Raw genomic sequence first — 16,047 nt, 5'->3', positions numbered from 1 at the left:
TCTAGCTGTCATGTGTAATACACTAAAACCACAGCTCCCTATTCACATCCAGGCTACTCAGACCTTTATATGGTTTAACCCAGACATTTCACATGCCTTGGTTCAGTCCACTGACAGCAAATTGACCCCAGTATACCACATTGTTCCAATTCTATACTATATTCCTTACACACCTCTCACACTCATGTATGTTCAGGCCCTGATTGCTCAGAATCTTTTTCACTCAAGCCTTCCAACTCCAATTTGGTCTCCTGCTTCTCCTTGTTCCCTTCACCTCTGACACATATATCCTCTTTGTCAATCTTTCCTTGCTCATCTTCTCCATATGTCCAAACCATTTCAACACACCCTCTTCTGCTCTCTCAACCACAATCTTTTTATTTTCACACATCTCTCTTATCCTTTCATTACTTACTCGATCAAAACATCTCACACCATATACAGTCCTCATACATTTAATTTCCAACACATCCACCCTCCTCCATACAACCCTATCTATAGCGCATGCCCCGCAACCATAAAATATTGTTGGAATTACTTTTCCTTCAAATGTACCCATTTTTGCTCCGAGATAAGATTCTCTCCTTCTGCACATTCTTCATCGCTCCCAGAACTTTCACCTTCTCCCCCACCCTGTGGCTCACTTCTGCTTCCATGGTTCCATTTGCTGCTAAGTCCACTCCTAGACATCTAAAACACTTCACTTCCTCCAATTCTTCTCAATTCAAACTTACATCCCAATTAACTTGTCCCTCAATCATACTGGACCTAATAACCTGGCTCTTATTCACAATTACTCTCAACTTTCTCCTTTCACACACTTTTCTAAACTCAGTCACCAACTTTTGCAGTTTCTCCCTCAAATCAGCTACCAAAACTGTATCATCAGCAAACAACAACTGACTCACTTCCCAGGCCCTCTAATCCCCAACACACTGCATATTTGCCTCTCTCTCTAAAACTCTGGCATTTTTCTCCCTAACCACCTCATCCATAAACAAATTAAACAAGCATGTGGGCATCAGACACCGCTGCCGCAGGCAGAGTGACAATCACTGAGGACCAATCATTCTCCTCTCTTCCTATTCGTACACACGCCTTACATCCTTAGTAAAAACTTTTCTCTGCTTCTTACAGCTTACATTCTACACCATATACTCGTAAGATCTTCCATCAAGCATCTCTATCAACCCTAACATATGCCTTCTCCAGACCCATAAATGCTACAAACAAATCCATCTGTTTTTCTAAGAAATTCTCACATACATTCTTCAGAGCAAACACCTGATCCACACATCCTCTACCACTTCTGAAACCACACTGCTCTTCCCCAATCTGATGCTCTGTACATACATTCACCCTCTCAATCAATACCCTCCCATACAATTTCTCAGGAATACTCAACAAACTCATGCCTCTGTAGTTTGAACACTTACCTTTATCCCCTTTGCCTTTGTACAATGGCACTATGTAGGCATTCTGCTAATCCTCAGGCACTCCATCATGATCCATACATACACTGAATTTCCTTACCAACCAATCAACAACAGACTCACTTCTTTTCTTGATAAATTCAACTGCAATACCATCCAAAACCGCTAACTTGCTGGATTTCACACATATATATATATATATATATATATATATATATATATATATATATATATATTATATCTATTTTTTCATTTTTTATTCTTTATTTTTTATTTTGCTTTGTCGCTGTCTCCCGCGTTTGCGAGGTAGGGTAAGGAAACAGATGAAAGAAATGGCCCAACCCACCCCCATACACATGTATATACATACACGTCCACACATGCAAATATACATACCTATACATCTCAATGTACACATATATATATACACACACAGACATATACATATATACACATGTACATAATTCATACTGTCTACCCTTATTTATTCCCATCGCCACCTCGCCACACATGGAAAAACATCCCCCTCATGTGTGCCAGGTAGCGCTAGGAAAAGACAACAAAGGCCCCATTCATTCACACTCAGTCTGTAGCTGTCATGTAATAATGCCTGAAACCACAGCTCCCTTTCCACATCCAGGTCCCACAAAACTTTCCATGGATTACCCCAGATGCTTCACATGCCCTGATTCAATCCATTGACAGCACGTCGCCCCTGGTATACTACATCAATCCAATTCACTCTATTCCTTGCCCGCCTTTCACCCTCCTGCATGTTCAGGCCCCGATCACTCAAAATCTTTTTCACTCCATCTTTCCACCTCCACTTTGGTCTCCCACTTCTCCTCGTTCCCTCCACCTCCGACACATATATCCTCTTGGTCAATGCAAATGAGTGGGAGATGTATAAAAGAAAGAGGCAGGAGGTCAAGAGAAAGGTGCAAGAGGTGAAATAGAGGGCAAATGAGAGTTGGGGTGAGAGTATCATTAAATTTTAGGGAGAATAAAAAGATGTTCTGGAAGGAGGTAAATAAAGTGCGTAAGACAAGGGAGCAAATGGGAACTTCAGTGAAGGGGGCTAATGGGGAGGTGATAACAAGTAGCGGTGATGTGAGAAGGAGATGGAGTGAGTATTTTGAAGGTTTGTTGAATGTGTTTGATGATAGAGTGGCAGATATAGGGTGTTTTGGTCGAGGTGGTGTGCAAAGTGAGAGGGTTAGGGAAAATGATTTGGTAAACAGAGAAGAGGTAGTAAAAGCTTTGCGGAAGATGAAAGCCGGCAAGGCAGCAGGTTTGGATGGTATTGCAGTGGAATTTATTAAAAAAGAGGGTGACTGTATTGTTGACTGGCTGGTAAGGGTATTTAACGTGTGTATGATTCATGGTGAGGTGCCTGAGGATTGGCGGAATGCTTGCATAGCGCCATTGTACAAAGGCAAAGGGGATAAGAGTGAGTGCTCAAATTACAGAGGTATACGTTTGTTGAGTATTCCTGGTAAATTATATGTGAGGGTATTGATTGAGAGGGTGAAGGCATGTACAGAGCATCAGATTGGGGAAGAGCAGTGTGGTTTCAGAGGTGGTAGAGGATGTGTGGATCAGGTGTTTGCTTTGAAGAATGTATGTGAGAAATACTTAGAAAAGCAAATGGATTTGTATGTAGCATTTATGGATCTGGAGAAGGCATATGATAGAGTTGATAGAGATGCTCTGTGAAAGGTACTAAGAGAATATGGTGTGGGAGGCAAGTTGTTAGAAGCAGTGAAAAGTTTTTATCGAGGATGTAAGGCATGTGTACGAGTATGAAGAGAAGAGAGTGATTGGTTCTCAGTGAATGTAAGTTTGCGGCAGGGGTGTGTGATGTCTCCATGGTTGTTTCATTTGTTTATGGATGGGGTTGTTAGGGAGGTGAATGCAAGAGTCTTGGAAAGAGGGGCAAGTATGAAGTCTGTTGTGGATGAGAGAGCTTGGGAAGTGAATCGGTTGTTGTTTGCTGATGATACAGCGCTGGTGGCTGATTCAGGTGAGAAACTGCAGAAGCTGGTGCCTGAGTTTGGTAAAGTGTGTGTAAGAAGAAAGTTGAGAGTAGATGTGAATAAGGGCAAGGTTATTAGGTACAGTAGGGTTGAGGGACAAGTCAATTGGGAGGTAAGTTTGAATGGAGAAAAACTGGAGGAAGTGAAGTGTTTTAGATATCTGGGAGTGTTTTTGCAGTGGATGGAACCATGGAAGCAGAAGTGAATCATAGGGTGGGGGAGGGGGCAAAAGTTCTGGGAGCTTTGGAAAATGTGTGGAAGTCGAGAACATTATCGTGGAAAGCAAAAATGGGTATGTTGGAAGGAATAGTGGTTCCAACAAAACTCTTGCATTCACCTCCCTAACAACCCCATCCATAAACAAATTAAACAACAATGGAGACGTCACACACCCCTGCCGCAAACCGACATTCACTTAGAACCAATCACTTTCCTCTCTTCCTACTTGTACACATGCCTTACATCCTCAATAAAAACTTTTCACTGCTTATAGCAACTTGCCTCCCACACCATATATTCTTAACACCTTCCACAGAACGTCTCTATCAAATCTATCATATGCCTTCTCCAGATCCATAAATGCTACATACAAATCCATTTGTTTTTCTATTTCTCACATACATTCTTCCAAAAAACACCTGATCCACACATCCTCCACCACTTCTGAAACCATACTGCTCTTCCCCAATCTGATGCTCTGTACATGCTTTCACTCTCTCAATCAATATCCTCCCATATAATTTCCCAGGAATACTCAACAAAATTATACCTCTGTAATTTGAGCACTCACCTTTATCCTCTTTGCCTTTGTACAATGGCACTATGCGTGCATTCTTCCAATCCTTAGGCACCTCACCATGAATCATACATACATCAAATATCCTTACTAACAAGTCAACAAAACAGTCACCCCTTTTTTAATAAATTTCACTGCAATACCATCCAAATTCCACCACCCTGCCGGCTTTCATCTTCCGCAAAGCTTTTTCTATCTCTTCTCTGTTTACTAAATCATTCTCCCCAACCCTCTCACTTTGTACACCACCTGGACCAAAACACCCAATATCTGCTACTCTATCATCTAACACATTCAACAAACCTTCAAAATACTCACTCCATCTCCTTCTCACATCACCATTACTTGTTATTACCTTCCCATCAGCCCCCTTCACCGATGTTCTCATTTGTTCCCTTGTCTTACGCACTTTATTTACCTCCTTCCAAAACATCTTTTTATTCTCCTAAAATTTAATGATACTCTCTAACCTCAACTCTCATTTGCCCTCTTTTTCACCTCTTGCACCTTTCTCTTGACCTCCTGCCTCTTTCTTATATACATCTCCCATTCATTTGCACCATTTCCCCACAAAACTCGTCCAAATGCCTCTCTCTTCTCTTTCACTAATAACCTTACTTCTTCATGCCCACCTCACACGCTTCTCATGCCACAAGCATCTTTTAAACAAGCCATCACTGCTTCCCTAAATACATCCCATTCCTTCCCCTTTCCCCTTACGTCCTTTGCTCTCACCTTTTTCCATTCTGCATTCAGTGTTTCCTGGTACTTCCTCACACAAGTCTCCTTCCCAGGCTCAGTTAATCTCACCACTCTCTTCACCCCAACATTCTCTCTTCTTTTCTGAAAACCTCCACAAATCTTCATATATATATGAGAGAGCTTGGGAATTGAGTCAGTTGTTGTTCGCTGATGATACAGCACTGCAGAAGCTGGTGACTGAGTTTGGTAAAGTGTGTGAAAGAAGAAAGTTGAGAGTAAATGTGAATAAGAGCAAGGTTATTAGGTACAGTAGGGTTGAGGGACAAGTCAATTGGGAGGTAAGCTTGAATGGAGAAAAACTGAAGGAAGTGAAGTGTTTCAGATATCTGGGAGTGAATTTGGCAGCGGATGGAACCATGGAAGCGGAAGTGAATCATAGGGTGGGGGAGGGGGCGAAAATTCTGGGAGCCTTGAAGAATGTGTGGAAGTCGAGAATATTATCTCGGAAAGAAAAATGGGTATGTTTGAAGGAATAGTGGTTCCAACAAAGTTGTATGGTTGCAAGGCATGGGCTATGGATAGAGTTGTGCACAGGAGGGTGGATGTGCTGGAAATGAGATGTTTGAGGACAATATGTGGTGTGAGGTGGTTTTATCGAGTAAGTAATAATAGGGTAAGACAGATGTGTGGTAATAAAAAGAGTGTGGTTGAGAGAGCAGAAGAGGGTGTTTTGAAGTGGTTTGGTCACATGGAGAGAATGAGTGAGGAAACATTGACCAAGAGGATATATGTGTCAGAGGTGGAGGGAACGAGGAGAAGTGGGAGACCAAATTGGAGGTGAAAAGATGGTGAAAAACTGGAGGAAGTGAAGTGTTTCAGATATCTGGGAGTGAATTTGGCAGCAGATGGAACCATGGAAGCGGAAGTGAATCATAGGGTGGGGGAGGGGGCGAAAATTCTGGGAGCCTTGAAGAATGTGTGGAAGTCGAGAATATTATCTCGGAAAGAAAAATGGGTATGTTTGAAGGAATAGTGGTTCCAATAATGTTGTATGGTTGCAAGGCGTGGGCTATGGATAGAGTTGTGCACAGGAGGGTGGATGTGCTGGAAATGAGATGTTTGAGGACAATATGTGGTGTGAGGTGGTTTTATCGAGTAAGTAATAATAGGGTAAGACAGATGTGTGGTAATAAAAAGTGTGGTTGAGAGAGCAGAAGAGGGTGTTTTGAAGTGGTTTGGTCACATGGAGAGAATGAGTGAGGAAACATTGACCAAGAGGATATATGTGTCAGAGGTGGAGGGAACGAGGAGAAGTGGGAGACCAAATTGGAGGTGGAAAGATGGTGAAAAAGATTTTGAGTGATCGGGGCCTAAACATGCAGGAGGGTGAAAAGCATGCAAGGAATAGAGTGAATTAGAACGATGTGGTATACCGGGGTCGACGCGCTGTCAATGGATTGAACCAGGGCATGTGAAGCGTCTGGGGTAAACCATGGAAAGTTCTGTGTGGCCTGGATGTGGGAAGGGAGCTGTGGTTTTCGTGCATTATTACATGACAGTTAGAGACTGAGTGTGAACGAATGGGGCCTTTGTTGTCTTTTCCTAGTGCTATCTCACACACATGAGGGAGGAGGGGGTTGTTATTTCATGTGTGACGAGGTTGCGATGGGAATTAATAAAGGCAGACAGTATGAATTGTGTACATGTGTATATATGTCTGTGTGAGTATACATATGTATACGTTGAGATGTATGGGTACGTATATTTGCGTGTGTGGACGTGTATGTATACACATGTGTATGTGGGTGGGTTGGGCCATTCTTTCGTCTGTTTCTTAGCGCTACCTCGCTAACGTAGGAGACAGCGACAAAGCAAAATAAATAATAAATTAATATATATATATAAATGCAATTGAGTGGGAGATGTATAAAAGAAAGAGACAGGAGGTCAAGAGAAAGGTGCAAGAGGTGAAAAAAAGGGCAAATGAGAGTTGGGGTGAGAGAGTATCATTAAATTTTAGGGAGAATAAAAAGATGTTCTGGAAGGAGGTAAATAAAGTGCGTAAGACAAGGGAGCAAATGGGAACTTCAGTGAAGGGCGCAAATGGGGAGGTGATAACAAGTAGTGGTGATGTGAGAAGGAGATGGAGTGAGTATTCTGAAGGTTTGTTGAATGTGTTTGATGATAGAGTGGCAGATATAGGGTGTTTTGGTCGAGGTGGTGTGCAAAGTGAGAGGGTTAGGGAAAATGATTTGGTAAACAGAGAAGAGGTAGTGAAAGCTTAGCAGAAGATGAAAGCCGGCAAGGCAGCAGGTTTGGATGGTATTGCAGTGGAATTTATTAAAAAAGGGGGTGACTGTATTGTTGACTGGTTGGTAAGGTTATTCAATGTATGTATGACTCATGGTGAGGTGCCTGAGGATTGGCGGAATGCGTGCATAGTGCCATTGTACAAAGGCAAAGGGGATAAGAGTGAGTGCTCAAATTACAGAGGTATAAGTTTGTTGAGTATTCCTGGTAAATTATATGGGAGGGTATTGATTGAGAGGGTGAAGGCATGTACAGAGCATCAGATTGGGGAAGAGCAGTGTGGTTTCAGAAGTGGTAGAGGATGTGTGGATCAGGTGTTTGCTTTGAAGAATGTATGTGAGAAATACTTAGAAAAACAAATGGATTTGTATGTAGCATTTATGGATCTGGAGAGGGCATATGATAGAGTTGATAGAGATGCTCTGTGGAAGGTATTAAGAATATATGGTGTGGGAGGAAAGTTGTTAGAAGCAGTGAAAAGTTTTTATCGAGGATGTAAGGCATGTGTACGCGTAGGAAGAGAGGAAAGTGATTGGTTCTCAGTGAATGTAGGTTTGCGGCAGGGGTGTGTGATGTCTCCATGGTTGTTTAATTTGTTTATGGATGGGGTTGTTAGGGAGGTAAATGCAAGAGTTTTGGAAAGAGGGACAAGTATGAAGTCTGTTGGGGATGAGAGAGCTTGGGAAGTGAGTCAGTTGTTGTTTGCTGATGATACAGCGCTGGTGGCTGATTCATGTGAGAAACTGCAGAAGCTGGTGACTGAGTTTGGTAAAGTGTGTGGAAGAAGAAAGTTAAGAGTAAATGTGAATAAGAGCAAGGTTATTAGGTACAGTAGGGTTGAGGGTCAAGTCAATTGGGAGGTGAGTTTGAACGGAGAAAAACTGGAGGAAGTGAAGTGTTTTAGATATCTGGGAGTGGATCTGGCAGCGGATGGAACCATGGAAGCGGAAGTGGATCATAGGGTGGGGGAGGGGGCGAAAATTCTGGGGGCCTTGAAGAATGTGTGGAAGTCGAGAACATTATCTCGGAAAGCAAAAATGGGTATGTCTGAAGGAATAGTGGTTCCAACAATGTTGTATGGTTGCGAGGCGTGGGCTATGGATAGAGTTGTGCGCAGGAGGATGGATGTGCTGGAAATGAGATGTTTGAGGACAATGTGTGGTGTGAGGTGGTTTGATCGAGTGAGTAATGTAAGGGTAAGAGAGATGTGTGGAAATAAAAAGAGCGTGGTTGAGAGAGCAGAAGAGGGTGTTTTGAAGTGGTTTGGGCACATGGAGAGGATGAGTGAGGAAAGATTGACCAAGAGGATATATGTGTCGGAGGTGGAGGGAATGAGGAGAAGAGGGAGACCAAATTGGAGGTGGAAAGATGGAGTGAAAAAGATTTTGTGTGATCGCGGCCTGAACATGCAGGAGGGTGAAAGGAGGGCAAGGAATAGAGTGAATTGGAGCGATGTGGTATACAGGGGTTGACGTGCTGTCAGTGGATTGAATCAAGGCATGTGAAGCGTCTGGGGTAAACCATGGAAAGCTGTGTAGGTATGAATATTTGCGTGTGTGGACGTGTGTATGTACATGTGTATGGGGGGGGGGGTTGGGCCATTTCTTTCGTCTGTTTCCTTGCGCTACCTCGCAAACGCGGGAGACAGCGACAAAGTATAAAAAAAAAAAAAAAAATAATATATATATATATATATATATATATATATATATATATATTTTTTTTTTATCATACTATTTGCTATTTCCCACATTAGTGAGGTAGTGTTAAGAACAGAGGACTGATCCTTTGAAGGAAATCCTCACTTGGCCCCCTTCTCTGTTTCCTCTTTCGGAAAATTAAAAATGAGAGGGGAGGATTTCCTGACCCCCCCGCTCCCTCCCTTTTTAGTTGCCTTCTACGACACGCAGGGAATACATGGGTAGTATTCTTTCTCCCCTATCCCCAGGGATATACATATATAAGAGCTAGGTCATTAGGTACAGTAGGGTTGAGGTCAAGTCAACTGGGAGATAAGTCTGAATGGAAAAAAACTGGAGGAAGTTAAGTGCTTTAGATATCTGGGAGTGGATTTGGCAATGGATGGAACCATGGAAGCAGAAGTGAGTCACAGGATGGGGGAGGGGGCGAAAGTTCTGGGAGAGTTCAAAAATGTGTGGAAGGTGAGAACATTATCTCGCAAAGCAAAAATGGGTATGTTTGAAGGAATAGTGGTACCAACAATATTATATGGTTGCGAGGCGTGGGCTATTCATAGAGTTGTGCAGATGAGGGTGGATGTGTTGGAAATGAGATGTTTGAGGACAATATGTGGTGTGAGGAGGTTTAATCGAGTAAGTAATGAAAGGGTAAGAGAGATGTGTGGTAATAAAAAGAGTGTGGTTGAGAGAGCAGAAAAGAATGTTTTGAAGCGGTTTGGTCACATGGAGAGAATGAGTGAGGAAAGATTGACCAAGAGGATATATGTGTCAGAGGTGGAGGAAACGAGGAGAAGTGGGAGACCAAACTGGAGTTGGAAAGATGGAATGAAAAAGATTTTGAGCGATCAGGGCCTGAACATACAGGATGATGAAAGGCGTGCAAGGAATAGAGTGGATTGGAATGATGTGGTATACCTGAGGTCGACGTGCTGTCAACGGATTGAACCAGGGCATGTGAAGCGTCTGGGGTAAACCATGGAAAGTTTTGTAGGGCCTGGATGTGAAAAAGGAGCTATGGTTTCGGCGCATTATACATGACAGCTAGAGACTGAGTGTGAATGAATGTGGCCTTTGTTGTCCTTTCCTAATGCTACCTCGTGCACATGCACCGGGCAGGGGTTGTCATTTCATGTGTGGCAGGGTGGCAACGGGAATGAATAAAGGCAGCAAGAATGAATTATGTACATGTGCATTTATGTATATGTCTGTGTATGTGTATAGATGTAGACATTGGAATGTATAGGTATGTGTATGTGCGTATGTGGACATGTATGTATCTACATGTGTATGTGGGTGGGTTGGGCCATTCTTTCGTCTGTTTCCTTGTGCTACCTCGTTAACGGGGGAGACAGCGACAAAGTATAATAAAATAAATAAATATAAAATATTCAATATATTCATATATAATCCCCAGGGATGGGGGAGAAAGAATACTGCCCACATATTCTCTGCAGGTTGCAGGAGGCGACAAAAAGGGTTGGGAGCGGTGGCTGGAAAGTCTCCCTTTCTATTTTACTTTCCAGAAGACGAAACAGATGAGTGGGCTAAGTGAGGACTTTTTGTGCTAAGGCTCGGTCGTCTGCTCCTGACACTGCCTCACTAATGGGTCAAAATGGTGAATATGCATGAAAAACAATTCATACAAATAAATGAATAGTTTGCCTGATTATCATCCACATAATCAAATTAGTACAACATAAGAGCAGAAACAAAAGAAGCAATATGTGATTTAATAACAATTTCAATCACAAAGCAAATATCAAGTTCAACTGCACTAAAAGAACTGCATTTATCACAGTCATCCTTTCATAAGCTGCAACCTTGCTATGCCTCCTAATAAATTCATGCTTCTACTTCTGGAATGTTTCCTTCTTCATGGATGTGGGGTGTAGCTTGCTGAACTCTTTTATGAAAGAAAATCCATCTGAAAAATAGTTAACTTAACTAAAGTACACTAAATTACATGAAAATTATTAATGTCATACTTAAAGTCAGGCTGTTACCCATATGCAAATATAAGCAACATGTATTTCTAGAGTGTCTGTGGCAAAATATTTCACAGCTCAAAATTTTTGGTCAGGGTTACAGATGTTTTTTAAAAAGTCATTTCAATCCATATATCTTCCAAAAGTGAAATTTCATGCCACCACATCTGACCTGGCTCTTAAAATTACCTACCTATATCTGAAATGTCATGCTCAACTTTGTGGTAACTACACTAACATCAGGCTAAGTTCTGGTAAAGCAAGTTAGATCAAGGTCAAGAACTCGTGCCATTCAAGAACTGACATATCATTTCTTACATAAAGCAACGGCAAACAATACGATGTGGATACAACTGTGACTTGGAGTGTCGAGTCTTGAGATCAAATGGCATCTCTAAAGATTTAGAGATAAGGATCTCATAAAGTGTGGGGGCTCCAACTGAGTTCAAGGATGAGGCACCGAGGGAACTAGTTTCATTTACATAGTTTCACTTAAAAACAAAAGAAGTGGCAGAAAAGTATATATCTCTAGGAGGGAAAACCAAGGCAAAATATATTAATCCATCTCTTTTCAGACAAAAGGAATGTTATATCATACCTTGGAAACATGGAGAAGATTAGCACCTGGCCTCTGGTGAGAGACACCTCTGATACATCACTTATTTCATAAGAGAAGCCTATTACTGGAAGTATCTCACATAAAGTAGCTCTGAATGCCATGGTAAAATGCTCCATCATAAATTATTCTGGTGAGAACAGAATAAGGCCTGGATTGGAATCAATTCAAGTGGATCCTTTCAATGAAGTGTCGATCCACAGGTGGTTTTGTTAGCAACAAAAGCCAGTTATAAATTGCTAATTTACATTCTCTCTTCCTGATCCTTTTGTGAGTGCAGATGACATGCTCAATATGGACTGGGACTGGGAGTCTCTATCTTTTTTTTTCTCAACACCATCCTCTGTCAATGCTTTGCAAAGCACACTACTACCTGGGACAAGTGATTGTAATAGCTCCCAGGTGTTTCAAACAAGTGTGATTTCCAACAATGTTTGATGGGTACAAGAATCCAATAAAACCTCCCAATCCAACATTATCCAAAAGTTATGGGGATAGCACACATCAATCAGTCACCAAACTCTTGGGCATTTCACGTGAGGATTTTGTCTACATCACCATATTATCTGATTCCACAACTGTTTCACCTGGAGGTGAAGAAGGTAGCTATTAAAATAAGCTATATGATATTAGCTGTCTGGTAAACCTTTCTTTCTCTGTAAATCTCCTGTAACTACATGAAAGATCTGCAAGCCCTCTACAGAACATCATGGCATGTTCACAGTTGAGATCCCTGTCACTAATGGGAGCCACAGCTTAATCTAACGAGTCAACACTTCTAACCCTTGGCTATAAAGTGGTAAGTGGTTGGGGCTGTTTCTGCCATTTCATCTGGGAGTTTTTCTACCTCCAACTGCATAAATTCCCATTTGTCTGATCCTTAAAATGAGATTCCAGTATCTCAGCCACAGTTTATTCTTCAATTTTTTACAGCTGTTACAATAGTTTGATGGATTTAGGGCATTATTCTTACCTCTCCTAAGCCTAAAATACATGAGCATATTTAGTTTATAACTAACCATAAACACTGTTCATGGTTGCAGGTGAGGCTTTCTTCCACAACATAATAGTGGAGTCCACAACATTCATGATGACATAATTCTTCCATTGCTCCCTGAATGAAGGACTACTCTCCCCATCTGCATCTTCGATTTGGCAGAATGTCCTCCTCTGACAATATGTCATGAAGGTGGTAATCAAGACCTGAAGCAAGAAAGATGTGTCTCTGGGAAGGGACTCCACCCTTGCATTTAGATTTACCTTAGTCAGGTGTTGAGGACAGTCAAGAATAAGCAATGGTGAAGCTTTTGCAATCACAGTAGCATTCTACAGCTGAAGTGAAAGAGCTATTGAATCACTCATTACAACTGTTGGTGGGCGATCAAAGCCTGTTAACCAGAATGTCAGATCACAGGTAATGCCTGTTATATATGAAGCCAAGGGATTTCTGAATGAAACACTGGCAAAGGATTAAGCTAAAAATTTCCAGTAGCATTCCTCTACAGGAAAAGCTAAGTGATCTTTGGCTTGCTCGAATCCTGGAGCAGTGTTCCCTTCCTTATCAAAGAATGACCCAGCTGGCATTCTTTTACAAAGCAGGCCAGTCTCATCCACTTTAAACATTTTCTGAGGAGTGTAAGCTCTTTCCACAATGATTTTCTTTAAATACTCAGATATACTTCACCTGTCTCAGCAGTGTACTGTATCAGCACTGGCAGCCGCCCAAGTCTTACAGATTTAATGTAAACCCTGACACCTCTTAAGCTTGTTAAATCATCCCTCACTTGCACCAAATGATTTCTCCTGACTTGGCTTGCATCCTTCACTCTTTGAGTCATTATGGAATGATTTAGCCTTCTCTAAAATAATTACAGCTGTCACTGGCATGTTCCTATAAGTCTGGCCATCAATTCAGACACTGGAGGTTTTCCAGCAATTCCATCACATTGCTCTTTCTCCTATGCACTAACTCTGCTACCGATGAATTGGCCATAGCCAAGAGTTTCTAGCCATCACCAAACCTCCTTGGCATCTCTAATTTTACATCGAGAGTGACAGCCTTACAGCATGTACTGTTCTAAACAAAGTAACCTTAGTATCCTTTGCATACATATTGACAAGCTACACTAACTTTGAAGAAGAGAAAGGATGGACTAATGGGCAGACGAAACTGTGGCGAGACCAAGTATATGGAGACGTGTTTTGCTTACAAGCCAAATGACAGTGGGTGAGACACAAGTCAAATGTATTTGCCAGTGGGTTAGACATAAATCAAAAAGAATTTTGCTTTGAAATCATTATAAAATGAAAAATGGGTAAAAAGAATATCTCAAAATATCAATCAACATGATATCATTGAGGGAAAAGAATATTTCATACATTAAAAATACACAGGAATTTTTTGTAAATTCATTGCCTATAAATAACCCCAATTCCCTCTTCATGCAAGCATGAAATATCACACTGCTGTTTGAACTTCTGCTATACTGGAGTTCCTGATAATGTTTTAGCAGCATGACATCAAAGGAAAAAATCTTGTAGGAGAGAGGGAATTCTACCTCCATATGTTTCCTCACAAAGGAGTTACAGTTGATAACTGAATTAGCGTTTCTCCAGTCAATACGATGGTCATAATCTTTAACATAATTAAACAACGCATTTGATTCTATTCCTGTTCTTATACTACATCTATGCTGCTTAAGTATAAGAACTGAACAAGAATCAAATGCTTTGTTTAATCATGTTAAAAATCATGACCATTGTATTGACTGGAGTAACACTATTTCATTCATTAACGGTAACTCTTTTACCATGAAAAATATCACTGAATCTTATATCATTTAATACACAAAGAATTGTAACATAAATATTAGTGAAGTGAATACTTACTTGATCAAACCACCTCACACCACACATTGTCCTCAAACATCTCATTTCCAGCACATCCACCCTCCTGCGCACAACTCTATCCATAGCCCATGCCTCGCAACCATACAACATTGTTGGAACCACTATTCCTTCAAACATACCCATTTTTGCTTTCCGAGATAATGTTCTCGACTTCCACACATTCTTCAACGCTCCCAGGATTTTCGCCCCCTCCCCCACCCTATGATTCACTTCCACTTCCATGGTTCCATACGCTGCCAGATCCACTCTCAGATATCTAAAACACTTTACTTCCTCCAGTTTTTCTCCATTCAAACTTACCTCCCAATTGACTTGACCCTCAACCCTACTGTACCTAATAACCTTGCTCTTATTCACATTTACTCTTAACTTTCTTCTTTCACACACTTTACCAAACTCAGTCACCAGCTTCTGCAGTTTCTCACATGAATCAGCCACCAGCGCGGTATCATCAGTGAACAACAACTGACTCACTTCCCAAGCTCTCTCATCCACAACAGACTTCATACTTGCCCCTCTTTCCAAAACTCTTGCATTTACCTCCCTAACAACCCCATCCATAAACAAATTAAACAACCATGGAGACATCACACACCCCTGCCGCAAACCTACATTCACTGAGAACCAATCACTTTCCTCTCTTCCCACACTTACACATGCCTCACATCCTCGATAAAAACTTTTCACTGCTTCTAACAACTTGCCTCCCACACCATATATTCTTAATACCTTCCACAGAGCATCTCTATCAACTCTATCATATGCCTTCTCCAGATCCATAAATGCTACATACAAATCCATTTGCATATATATATGCCCTGGTTCAATCCACTGACAGCACATCGACCCCGGTATACCACATCGTTCCAATTCACTCTATTCCTTGCACGCCTTTCACCCTCCTGCATGTTCAGGCCCCGATCACTCAAAATCTTTTTCAATCCATCTTTCCACCTCCAATTTGGTCTCCCACTTCTCCTTGTTCCCTCCACCTCTGACACATATATCCTCTTGGTCAATCTTTCCTCACTCATTCTCTCCATGTGACCGAGCCATTTCAAAACACCCTCTTCTGCTCTCTCAACCACGCTCTTTTTATTTCCACATATCTCTCTTACCCTTACGTTACTTACTCGATCAAACCACCTCACACCACACATTGTCCTCAAACATCTCATTTCCAGCACATCCACCCTCCTGCGCACAACTCTATCCATAGCCCACGCCTCGCAACCATACAACATTGTTGGAACCACTATTCCTTCAAACATACCCATTTTTGCTTTCCGAGATAATGTTCTCGACTTCCACACATTCTTCAACACTCCCAGGATTTTCGCCCCCTCCCCCACCCTATGATCCACTTCCGCTTCCATGGTTCCATTCGCTGCCTGATCCACTCCCAGATATCTAAAACACTTTACTTCCTCCAGTTTTTCTCCATTCAAACTTACCTCCCAATTGACTTGACCCTCAACCCTACTGTACCTAATAACCTTGCTCTTATTCACATTTACTCTTAACTTTCTTCTTTCACACACTTTACCAAACTCAGTCAC

General features: G+C 41.6%; 1 protein-coding gene across 1 annotated transcript in view; it reads right to left on the bottom strand.

Moving 5' to 3' along the window:
• Positions 1–8,996: 8,996 nt before the first annotated feature.
• LOC139763164 (proton-coupled folate transporter-like) overlaps positions 8,997–16,047 on the bottom strand; it is a 235,165-nt gene continuing 228,114 nt past the window's right edge. Inside the window, exon 8 of the mRNA XM_071688875.1 lies at positions 8,997–10,901. Within this exon, the coding sequence (XP_071544976.1) occupies positions 10,820–10,901 (82 nt within the window). The 3' untranslated portion in view covers positions 8,997–10,819. The remainder of the gene's footprint in view (positions 10,902–16,047) is intronic.

Source organism: Panulirus ornatus, chromosome 46 (genome assembly GCF_036320965.1).
Source record: "Panulirus ornatus isolate Po-2019 chromosome 46, ASM3632096v1, whole genome shotgun sequence".
Classification (NCBI taxonomy): domain Eukaryota; kingdom Metazoa; phylum Arthropoda; class Malacostraca; order Decapoda; family Palinuridae; genus Panulirus; species Panulirus ornatus.
Note: the sequence above shows the minus strand (reverse complement) of the source record. Positions and strands in the feature narration are given on the sequence as shown.